Source organism: Mus musculus, chromosome 4 (genome assembly GCF_000001635.26).
Source record: "Mus musculus strain C57BL/6J chromosome 4, GRCm38.p6 C57BL/6J".
NCBI lineage: Eukaryota > Metazoa > Chordata > Mammalia > Rodentia > Muridae > Mus > Mus musculus.
This window is the reverse complement of record NC_000070.6, coordinates 126,896,032-126,908,598: the sequence shown is the minus strand read 5'-3', so window position 1 is coordinate 126,908,598 and position 12,567 is coordinate 126,896,032. Positions and strand designations below refer to the sequence as shown.

General features: G+C 37.0%; 1 protein-coding gene across 5 annotated transcripts in view; it reads left to right on the top strand.

The window, feature by feature from the left end:
* Zmym4 (zinc finger, MYM-type 4) overlaps nucleotides 1–12,567 on the top strand; it is a 107,559-nt gene that overhangs the window by 60,779 nt on the left and 34,213 nt on the right. For 2 of the 5 annotated variants that reach the window (NM_001114399.2, XM_030253729.1), the window contains exons 10-18: nucleotides 1,363–1,513; nucleotides 1,963–2,078; nucleotides 2,452–2,727; nucleotides 3,170–3,320; nucleotides 4,030–4,202; nucleotides 5,906–6,056; nucleotides 7,851–7,994; nucleotides 8,630–8,667; nucleotides 10,159–10,303. In NM_001114399.2, coding sequence (NP_001107871.1) covers nucleotides 1,363–1,513; nucleotides 1,963–2,078; nucleotides 2,452–2,727; nucleotides 3,170–3,320; nucleotides 4,030–4,202; nucleotides 5,906–6,056; nucleotides 7,851–7,994; nucleotides 8,630–8,667; nucleotides 10,159–10,303 — 1,345 coding nt within the window. The remainder of the gene's footprint in view (nucleotides 1–1,362; nucleotides 1,514–1,962; nucleotides 2,079–2,451; nucleotides 2,728–3,169; nucleotides 3,321–4,029; nucleotides 4,203–5,905; nucleotides 6,057–7,850; nucleotides 7,995–8,629; nucleotides 8,668–10,158; nucleotides 10,304–12,567) is intronic. The other 3 variants (NM_001379530.1, NM_001357201.2, XM_006503344.4) reach the window with 3 other exon arrangements.

Below are 12,567 nucleotides of genomic sequence, written 5' to 3'. Positions count from 1 at the left end.
AGTTTACATAGCTTGTGTCAAGCCATTTAGAACTACATAGTGAGACTCTGTCTTCAAAGCAAAAACCCAAACAATCCTTCTCCCAAGCAAAAAAAGACCAAACTATAGATTTTTAATGTAGTGAATGTTAAGACCAACCTAATATGTTCACGTACAGTTTTACATGGGGGAAAACACTACATATATTCTAGGTTTTTGTTTTTGTTTTTGTTTTTTTTTACCTATTAATGGTTGTGACAACTCGGCTGTGTAAACTAAGAGCAAAAGCACTAATACACAGCCTGGCACATTGTGGATGGTATTGCTTCTGCTTTCCTTTCTTTAATTTTAATTTATTCAAACAAACATTGAATCCAATTTCTGTTTTGTGGGAAGACATACTTCTGATATATAAATAAATGAAAAGATGGTATGATAGAAGTATTATGAGGTTCTATGTATCACAAACAAAGCATAGCCCGTAGGACTAGATAGATGTGTCAGCAAAAGGTTACAAAGATAAGTTTCGACTCAAGTCTTTTAAATTAAGTTTGGGTTTACAGTTCTGAACTAGGAGTTAGAAGATGTTCCAGGTCAGAACATCCTAATATACACAAATTTTAGTGTCACACTTACAACTTATCACAGAAAGGGAAGATTGTAAAATCTTTTACTTCTAGCTTGAGCAGTGTTTTCTTAAGTGTGTGACAGGGTAAGAGTCCTTGCCCTTATTTTCTGTTGAGTTCCTAGTTGAGTGACAGGTGCTCTGTTAGAATCACTGTTTTCTGCTCTCGCTTGATGCTTACAACACGCCTTGTTAAGGAGAGGATTAATACCGAGTTTCTAAATTTACTGATTTCCTTCAATTAGAACTTTGCTGCTTTAAATAGTATCTCTCATAGGAAGCTCTTTACACTTTTGGCTAATATATAAAAGAGAGACAGTTGTGTTATGTATAAAACAAGTTTTTAAAAACAACGTTTATCAGTTATTAGATCTTAAATTAACACTAGGTTATAGCTAACACTGTTTTCTAATGAGACACAGTAGAAATACGGAAGTATAACATACGGTTCCATGGTGAAAGGCTTTTCACTTTTGTATGCATACATATGCAATATGCATACTCAGAATTTCAGAATAACATACAAGTTTCCTTTGTGAAGGATCTTTCTGAGGACTGTACTGATGATCATTTGAAAACTACTGTTTTAAAATACTTCATGAGTAAGGGGAAGAAAATGTACCATGCAGGGCCCTGGGATTGACTCCTGCTACCACACATAAAAAGTAGTAATATTTCAACAGAGTTAAGTTAAACATTTCAAAGAATTATGCTTTATGAATTTGGTAAAAATGAATGTTGTTTTATTCTGTTAATAGAAATCAGCCAAAATAACACCATGTGCGCTTTGCAAATCATTGAGATCCTCAGCAGAAATGATTGAGAATACCAATAGCTTGGGGAAGACAGAACTTTTCTGTTCTGTTAATTGCTTATCTGCTTACAGAGTTAAAATGGTTACTTCCGCAGGTAATACTGCTTTCATAAACTATAAAATGTAATCGTTGGAAAATTAGTTACTACTTTTTTGCTGGCCCAATTTTTTGTCTAAATTTAATTGATTTTTAGTACAAACCTATTTCACACTTTTGTTGTAAACTATTACCTGTTACCGTATTTCCTGTTTGCCTATTTATGCATCCCCTTACTGAATGGATTACAAATAATCTTCCTTAATGTATTTTCTTTATCCACATCCAGTATATTTCAAGATCCATTTATTTTATAATTTCAGGGTAGATTATGCCTATTTAAAAATTTAAAGCTTTTTAAATGTTCAGTTAGTTTATGATAGATGTGGCATGATTGAGGTTTAGCTTCAGTTCCTATAGCTTAACCTAAAAATTGAATTTTTGTCTGATACTTAATTCCTCCTAGGTTTATGTGTGACTCATTAGCTTTTACTTTCATTTGCTAAGGTGTACAAGTTCAGTGTAACAGTTGTAAAACCTCAGCAATCCCTCAGTATCATCTAGCCATGTCAGATGGAAGTATACGCAACTTCTGCAGCTACAGTTGTGTGGTAGCTTTCCAGGTAGGACCTTGGGAATCTTCCTCTTCCTCAGTCAGTGAATCACCTACTGTAGTCATACAAACTTGCTGTTTCCTTGTGCCAGGATTATTGTTTCTATTACAGCTTCTCAGCTTAGCTTGTTAGTTTAGCCTGTACAGGCACTTAACTGTCATCCATGAGATTTAATAACACTATTGAGAGAATACTAGTTTTGAAGATTATTAGATGGTTTTCCTACATGAGTGAGACTTGCCTCATTCAGTTTTAAGGCTCAAAGACAAGGCGCCTAGCTTGCTGCATTGCTAGAATCTGTCTTGGCATACAGAGGGGCGTAATTCCTAGTCTTTGAACAGGTGATTAAATAGACCTATTCTTATTGTTTTACTTTTTTCAGAATTTGTTTAACAAACCAACTGGAATGAATTCTTCAGTAGTGCCCTTGTCTCAGGGCCAGGTAATCGTGAGCATCCCCACAGGTTCATCAGCATCTGCAGGTGGAGGGAGTACACCCGCTGTGTCCCCCACCTCGATCAACAGCTCCGCTGCTGCTGGGCTCCAGAGGTTGGCTGCCCAGTCCCAGCATGTTGGGTTTGCCCGAAGTGTGGTGAAGCTTAGGTGTCAACATTGTAACCGTCTTTTTGCCACAAAGCCAGAGCTTCTTGACTACAAGGTAAGTGTGGGCTCCTAGCTGCTGTGCAAGTGCATGCACACAGGATTGTGAGTTTCAGATTAATGTGGCTACTTAGTCAGAACTTCTTTTTATAAAATACAGAAGAAATAAAACAGCAAAGTATAGGTCCATGATAAGAGTTTGAATATAAACTCAAATACACTCTGTAAATGTATTTTTTGACTTTCTGTCTCAAAATTGCACCATTTGGGTTTTTCATTTTTGAGATAGGGGCTTACTGTGTAAATCTGGCTGGCCTGGAACTTAGTCTATAGACAGGTTGGTTTTGAACTTAAAGAGGTCTTGTCTCTTGTCTGCTTTCTGAGCGCTAAGATTAGGACATGCCATGTGCTCAACTGCTTACCATGTATTTTTGAATTAAGAGGGATGAAAATTTCTATAATATAACCCAAATATCTAATTACTAAATGTTTCTTTACAGGGTAAAATGTTTCAGTTCTGTGGCAAGAATTGTTGTGATGAATATAAGAAAATCAATAATGTAATGGCAATGTGTGAATACTGTAAAATTGAGAAAATTATAAAGGAGACTGTGAGGTTCTCAGGTGCTGACAAGTCATTTTGTAGTGAAGGTAATTGACAAATAGTAATCTTACTGAGCGTGGCGGTGGTTTCTAATGTAGTTGTTGACTAAAGGGATTACTATGCCAGTCTATTTTATCCTTTGTACAGACCCTCAACATCTTTTTTATTTATTGACAGATAATTTGCTATTTTGTCTAGTTCTTTAATTTTATGTAGATATTAAAATGAAGTCAAAGATCTTCTAAAGTACAGTACATAATATGGCACACAGGATACATTTAACCCCATTAGCTTGATGGACAGCTCAAAGACCTTTAGGTCCTGTCCTCATTTCTAGATGGAAGGTTTTAAGTTCTAGTAGCACCCTGAGTTTGTGTTTCTGAATAAGTATATCAAAGTGAAGCTAATTTTCTCTTTTTTAGATAATATACATGTTTAGGAACGTTTTACTTGACTCTAACATGGTACTGTTATCCTTCTTGACCAGTGTCTTTCAATTATTTAACTATTATACAAATTAATTACATTTCACATTACATCCTACTATAAACCTAGGATATGTTCACACTTTAAATGAAACAAAAACTTTATGCAATGAAACTTACAATATATAACATATAGTTCAGTCTGCACACACACAGCTGTCTAGTTTTGATATATAACTGACTTCTTGACCTGTCAGTTGGTTAAGTCCCATGTGTGAAAACATTATTATTATTCAGTCCATATTAATTTTTATCTTTTCTGATTTCTTAGGTTGCAAATTGCTTTATAAACATGACTTGGGAAAACGCTGGGGAAGTCATTGTAAAATGTGCAGTTATTGTTTACAGACATCTCCCAAACTGATACAGAATAATTTGGGTGGAAAGGTGGAAGACTTCTGTTGTGAAGAATGCATGTCTAAGTATACAGTTTTGTTTTATCAGGTAAAAAAAAATCATTCATATTATGTACAAAGAATAATAATTTGATGATTAAATTTCCTTTAATGTTAAATGTTTTGTTTCTTAGCAATTAGTGCAACATTTGGGGGATTTAAATTTACTCCTTTTGTTTTTAACTTCTTGCAGAAGATATAGTTGACTTATGGTATTAAAATATTTTAATTATTATTCACTTATTTAAATACATGAATCTGTCTTCTGAATTCTGAAAAAAATTGTTTACATTTTTAAAAACATCTTTGTTTTTATTTTTGTTAAATTTATTTATTTTATGTGTACAGTAGCACATACATGTCGGTGTAGGTGCATGCATGCCGTGGCTCTTGTGTGGGAAAGAGTTCAGATGAGAACTTGTGTGGGTATTGATTCTCTTTCCACTGTGTGGGTCAGAAAATCGACCTCAGGTTATCAGGCTTGGCCGTTCTTACAGGCCCAGAACTTTGTTTTTCAATTGCTACTTTTTTTTTTTTAAAGATTTATGTATGTGAGTACACTGTATCTGTACAGACGGTTATAAGCCTTCATGTGGTTGTTGGGAATTGAATTTTTGAACCTCTGCTCGCTCTGATCAACCCCACTCGCTCTGATCATCCCTGCTCGCTCCAGTCAACTCTGCTTGCTCAGTTCCTGCTTGCTCCGGCCCAAAGATTTATTTGTTGTTATACATAAGTACACTGTAGCTGACTTCAGATGTACCTACCAGAAGAGATCGTTGGAGCTCATTACAGGTGGTTGTGAGCCACCATATGGTTGCTGGGATTTGAACTCAGGACCTTTGGAAGAGCAGTCGGTGCTCTTACCCGCTGAGCCATCTCGCCAGCCCCAATTGCTACTTATTAGGGTATTCTACATATATGAATTGGTTTTTAAAAAAAGATTTTTTTTTAATGATGTCATTGGTAGGATTGGTGTGATGCCTAAGTGGATTGAGTGATTGCTTGCATGTGTGAGGACTGGATTTTGTATCTTCAGCACTGACATAAAGTTCCACATGTAATTCCAGTGCTTGGATGCTCCAGAGAGTAAGCTGGACAGCTAGAGTGCAGTTGATGAGCTTGAGTTCAACTGACAGACACTCCTTTAATGAGTAAGATAGAGCGTGACTGAGGAAAGAACCCCCTGCTTGTGCCAATGTCGGCCGCCCCTTGTTTGTTTAGATGTTCAAGCACAGTACTAGACACAAAGGGACACAAACTTTTTTAAACATTAGTGTATGAATGTTTACCATTTTAGGACAGTCACCTTTGACTTGATGATTTACGTTCTGTAAATAAAAGCAGATATGCCATCTTGTCAATTTACAAATGCATATATAAACAAATATATTAATTTCAAATTTAAAACATTTGTAAGTTAAGTTCTAAAGTTCATTTCTTGTTATCCTGATTTTATTCCATCAGACTAGAGATATTTTGTTTGTTTTTTAACCATTTATTTTTATTATGGGTGTATGGGCTTTTCTGCCTGCATGTATGTCTGTGCATCATGTTTGTGCCTGGTGCCTTCAGAGTCCAGAAAAGAGGGTATCAGATCCCCTGGAACTGGAGACTGTTACGAGCCACCATGTAGGAGCTGGGAATTGAACCTAGGTCATCTGGAAGAGCAGCCAGGTGCTCCTGACAGGTGAGCCCTCTCTGTAGCCCCTGATAATTTGTTTCTTCTTTGCTCTCTTCAATTTGTTTCAGATGGCCAAATGTGATGGTTGCAAGAGACAGGGTAAACTCAGTGAATCATTGAAATGGCGAGGTGACATAAAACACTTTTGTAACCTGCTTTGCATCTTGATGTTCTGTCATCAGCAAACTGTATGTGACCCACCTTTACAAAACAATGCAGGTAAAATGCAGTGAAGAGTAAGTGAACTCTTGGGTTTGTTTTTGTTTTTTGTTTTCCGAGACAGGGTTTCTTTGTGTAGCCCTGGCTATCCTAGAACTCACTCTGTAGACCAGGCTGGCCTCGAACTCAGAAATCCGCCTGCCTCTGCCTCCCCAGTGCTGGGATTAAAGGCGTGTGCTTACTTGTACTAGGAGCTGACTCCTTTACTTGTACAGATTAGAATATATAAATGGTCAGTAATTTTATGAAATACAAATCTTACTATGTTCAAATAATATTAACAAGCTGGGCATGTTAGCGCATGCCTTTAATCCTAGCACTTGGGAAGCAGAAGCAGGCAGATCTCTGTGAGTTCAAGGACAGCTAGGATTGCATAGAGAGACCCTGTCTCAAAACAGCAGCAGCCACAACAACAACAAAACTAAACAAATACCATTAAGATTTAAATAATTTATTGAATACCTGAAAGCAAATAATTTTATCTATTTTTATCTATTTATCTATCTAGACAGGATTTATCTGTGTAAGCTGTCCTGGACTAGGTTGATCTTTAATACTCATAGAAATTCATTTGCCTCTGCCTCTCTTAAATTCTGGGACTAAAACTTGCACTGCCACACCTGGCAGGCAAATTTTATTGTAGCTTTCTCTCAGAATACTGACTGAGCCCTGCTCATTTTCTGAAAAAGAGTGGTATTTACAGTTTTTAAATTCTGTATACACCTTGGCTTTCATAATGAAAGATTTTAGATTGCTTATAGCAAATGAAGACCGAATCAAATGAACCTTTAAATATAACACACACACACACACACACACACACACACACACACACATCTATATATGTGTGTTATATAGATATAGATATATATTATATACATATATATGTAATATATATATTACATACATACATACATACACACAATCTATCTAAGGGAGGTGATCAAGACTTCAAGGAGAGCATGAGCCATACAGTGAGTTTGAGGCCAGCCTAGGTTACACAGTGAGACCTGTGTCAGTCAACAACCAACTGTATTCATATTTAGGGCATAAAAATCTGAGAAGGGGGGCTGGAGAGATGGCTCAGTGGTTAAGAGCGCCGACTGCTCTTCTAAAGGTCCCGAGTTCAAATCCCAGCAACCACATGGTGGCTCACAACCACCCGTAATGGGATCTGCCACCCTCTTCTGGTGTGTCTGAAGACAGCTACAGTGTACTTACATATAATAATAATAATAATAATAATAATAATAATAATAAAATAATCTTTAAAAAAGTCTTAGAAGGTTTATGATTTGGAGCACAAATTAGTGCTGCTCTGAGACCCAGCAGAGTCTAAGCATAGTGCCCTTGTGAGGAGAAGCAAGGGCATGCTCTATAAGCTTCTTAACAGAGTCCTTCACATACGAAGGTAAGATTTCAGAAACATCTTTGTCTTATGTTCTCATTAAATTTACTTTGTGATTGTCATTGGTTGGAATTGTGCCTTTGGACATTTTTGTTGGTTTTAAGTGAGATTGGTACATTTCCATACAAAGATAAAGTACAAGAGACTTTGAGGTTTCATTAATCAAAAACTAGCAAACAATGCAGTAATTTAAGTGGCAAAGACAAAACATTACACTTGATCTTATCCAAAAGGCCAAGAAGTGGTAAAGCAAGCCCGTTATTTCTGAAGTTTCTCTGCTCCGTAGCAACTTATTCAGTTTTGGAAACTTTGGTCTCCTTTGAGCTGTGGATTTCTATGTAAAACAAATAAATTATACTAACTTTCTTCTTTCTTCCTCTTTTAAGTAGCAAGTATTTCCATGGTTCAAGCTGCTTCTGCAGGGCCTCCGTCCCTCAGAAAAGATTCAACTCCAGTCATTGCTAATGTGGTATCTTTAGCAAGTGCTCCTGCTGCCCAGCCCACAGCAAACACCAACAGCGTCTTACAAGGTATAGCTTGATTTGGACCGCCTTTCTTACTACTTGAATTAAATATTGTATATGGTAGGTTATTTCTGCACTGGTAAAATGAGCCAATTCAAAGCAGATTAGAATATATGAATGGCAGGTCAGTTGGGAAGCTGCTCTCAGGTGACTTCACTGACTCCCAAGGACCAAGGCTAAGGAAGTCACCATGGGGGTGAGGGTTGGGAAGAAAGAAAGGGCACACGTGTAGTGGGGAGGAGATCCAAAATGTTTGGATTATATAGGGGAGAGCCTCTAGAGGAAAGAAAGCCCATCCCCTGGGCTGGAAAGCTCAGGGTTGGGACAGGGTATATGCCAGGTAGGGAAGGATGCTGAGAGAACCTGGAGGCCAGTTCTGCTTTGAGATGTAAAATACACACTTTAATCCCTTGTCTCAGGGTCCTAAACCAAACTGTATGTAGCTCCTGGCAGCTTGCAGCACCACTAATACGCACCGTGGTGTCTTCACAAAGTCCCCCATCTTTTTTTCTTTTTTTAACTTTCAGGTTTACTGCTTGCTTTTACTGAACTAAGTGGAAAGATACATATCATCTGACTAGTGTTTATGAGCTGATGTTTAAATTTAAAGATCCTAAATTTATGTTTCAATTTCTATTAAGGTGCAGTTCCAACAGTTACAGCGAAAATCATTGGGGATGTAAGTTAATTTGGTCTTATTATATTTTCATTTATATGTATTACATATAGGTCTGAGCTAATACATTCTATTAAGGTATAGAATTGTTTATGAATACAGTTCCTATTATCTAATCAGGTCTTTATATATCTTTATTTCTTTGAATGCTTGGTAGGTACCTTTATGTAATTAATTACTGAAGGTTTTTTAAAATTATGCATAATTAAAGTAAATGTACTGAGGCTGGTCATGTGATCTTAGAGACTGTTCTTTTTTGTTGTTTTGTTTTTAGAGATTATTTATTTATTTTATGTAAGTACACTGAAGCTGTCTTCAGACACCCCAAAAGGGAGCATCAGAGCTCATTACAGGTGGTTGTGAGTCACCACGTGGTTGCTGGGATTTGAACTCAGGACCTTCGGAAGAGCAGTCAGTGCTCTTAACCGCTGAGCCATCTCTCTAACCCTGGGTATTGTAAATACCCACACTTAGGCCTCCTCACTCCCATTCCATGCTAGTCATACTGTATATAATTTTTTTTTTTTAAAGGATTTTTTAAGATTTATTTATTTATTTATTATATGTAAGTACATTGTAGCTGTCTTCAGACACTCCAGAAGAGGGAATCAGATCTCGTTACGGATGGTTGTGAGCCACCATGTGGTTGCTGGGATTTGAACTCTGGACCTTCGGAAGAGCAGTCGGGTGCTCTTACCCACTGAGCCATCTCACCAGCCCTGTATATAATTTTTTTCCAGTCGATAATATCTACATTGTCTCTTAAGTGAAGAATAAAGAAAGAAAATAATGAACAGAACATATGATGAAACAGTGATCTTTCTTGAAAATGTTCCTAGCCTCTGGGATAATGTTTTATGTTTGAGTTACTTTTTAATTCTTTTGTGGTGGCAAACTCTATACCCTAGACCTGTAGTTTCAGCCCTTCAAGATTCTTGGACTGATCACAAGTGATTCCATTAATGTTGGTTACATCCTCCAAGTCAGTCAGGAAATAACAGTTCTCATTTAAAACTCCCCCATTGTACTGATGATTATCAGTGTTTTACAGTAAGCTTATTGGTATTTTTGTTTGTTTGTTTTTTCTTTTTGGTTTTTCGAGACAGGGTTTCTCTGTGTATCCCTGGCTGTCCTGGAACTCACTCTGTAGACCAGGCTGGCCTCGAACTCAGAAATCCGCCTGCCTCTGCCTCCCAAGTGCTGGGATTAAAGCGTGCGCCACCACGCCTGGCAGTGGTGTTTTCTTGATAAGCAAATACAGTAAGTACATTAGTCAGTTGATAGTTATTAAATGTTCTTTGTTGCTGTCAATATTTCAGGTATGTGATATATATTTATTAGCATATTTATCTTTTGGTTCTGCTTTGTATAGGTTCTGCTTTGTATAGTGATAGGTCTTTTAAAGTTGAAATTCTTATAATTACTCAAAACATTTTGAAAATCCTTTGGTTTCTGATTTTCTTTTTCTTTTTTTTTTTTTTTTTTTTGAACTAGGCAAGTACTCAAACAGATGCCCTGAAACTTCCACCTTCCCAACCTCCAAGGCTTTTGAAGAACAAAGCTTTATTGTGCAAACCCATTACACAGACTAAAGCCACGTCATGTAAACCACATACTCAAAACAAAGAATGCCAGACAGGTACGTTTCTTGGGATGTTGTTTTATTTAGGGCAAGGGAATGGAGCATCTGATTACCTTGAGTACTGTCTCCTGCTTACGTGGATTGCCCAGTGTAGTTTGCACACTTTTTCTGTGAATAAGGTATTTATCTGTCTGAGACTTATTAAGGTAGCTCAAATAAAAGTCAATTCATAGTATACTATGAAAACTGTTAATTTCTTCATTAATAACTAATGTTGTAGGTTTACTGTAAGCTTTAGAATAATGTAGACAGGATTTGAATTTAGAGATGCATTAGTTTTTTAATGTGCTATTAAGTTTATACAAATTAATATTATCTTATTTTCTCATTTGTGTATGTGTTCATTTAGTGGTGTGTGTGTGTGTGTGTGTGTGTGTATATATATATATATATATATATATATATATAAAATCTCTTTGTACTTCTTGCATGTAACACCTATCCCCGTTCCCTCCTACTGTCTTAAAAAGTCAGTTGTATTGGTGAAAAGTCAGTTGCGTTGGTGGTGGTGGTACATACTTTTAATTGCAGCACTCGGAGCAGAGGCATGTGGATCTCTGAGTCTGAGGCCTTCCTGGTCTACAGAGTGAGTGAGATTCAGGACAGCCTGGGCTACACAGAGAAACTGTCTCAAAAAAAAAAAAAAAAAAAACCAAAGTCAGTTGCACTAAGGGTGGTGTTATAGACCTTCACTCTTAGTGTTCATGAAGGGGCACACAGAGCTTTGAGTTGAGGCCAGCTCTGTAAGTTATCTGAGGTAGAGTGATTAGGGTCCCAGTGTTCTTTGCCTGTCTGTTTTTGGGTACAACCTCCATCTTGTGAATGAAAGCTGTTTGGACCATTGGAGCATAAGCTGCTTCTTGGCCACACACATTAGGAATTTATGTTTGTTTTTAGTATTTTATGTGTATGAGTACCCTGCTTACATGTATACATGTGTACTGTGTGCCTATTCCTGGTGCGCATGGAAGTCAGAAGGGCTTTGAATCCTCTCTGAAAGGAGTTAGAGACATTTGTGCTCTTGTATGTGGGTATTATGACTTGAATCTGAGCAGCAAGTATTTTCAACTACTAAATCAATTCTCCCGTCCCTCCTAGTGAGTCTTAAAAGCTTTAGCTGGGTGTTGAGAGTAGAGAGAAGTCCATTCATTTTTGACACAGCCAGTCAGAATTGAGCAGTTTTTTTCAAGTTGTTCTAAGGTGAGCTTAAGTGGTAAAGCTGGTAGAAATTTTAATACAGTTTTTGAAGAAATATTTCTATTTATTTTTCACAATCATGGCAGTTGCCTAAGAATTACTCATATAGTCTTCATCTCCTTTTTTTGTTTGCTTGTGTTTAGATAGCTTCTTTTGCTGCCAACCATAAGTTCCAAAATTTTTAAACTAGAAAAGACTCCTAGATGCAAAGTTGTCATCCTGTAAGCTGGTAATCCTGAATAACATGCACACAAATTAACTGAGGCCTACGTAGGAGGTTCCTTTTGGTGGAACCTCGTTTTTTTGTCTTACCTGTATGGGCATACATGTATCATGGTCAGCATATAGAGAGGTCAGAGGACAACTTAGTTGGCTCCTGGGAATTCTCATCATAAAGTACCTTATTATTTTCCACAATGGCTAAACTAATTCACGGTGCCCACCGGGAGTGTTGAGAGTCCCCCTTTCTCTGTGCTTATCAAGATTTTTTTTTACCTTCTTTTTTGATAGTAATCATTCTCAAAGATACGAGATACTTTATTTTAATTTTTTTTAATTTATTTTTATTTATGTATTTGTGTGCCTTCTTACCTATGTGTGCACCAGGGACATGCAAGTGCCAACAGAAGCCAGAAGAAGGCATTGAGTTCTCTGGAACTCAAGTTGCAGGTAGTTATGAGCCCCTGATATAGGTGCTGGGAACTAAACCCAGGTCTGTTGTAGGAGCAGCAAGTGTACTTATCTGCTGAGCTGTCTATCTAGCCCTGTCATTATAATTTTGACCATTTCTCTGGTGATCATTATTAACACTGAATATTTTTTTATTGGCACAGTCACTGTTTGTCATTATAATGAAATGCCCAAGGCAGGTAATTTAAGCAGAAATGGTTTATTTAGCACCTAATTTTGGAGTTATCACACAATGTTTGGGGATGCAATTTCTTGGCTCTTGTTACCCTGTGGTGTGGGTAACATAGATGTGAATATTTTGGGGAACAAGCAATTGATTCCTTCTATACCAAGAACAGATGAACTCATACCCTATACTACTTCTACTTCCTTAT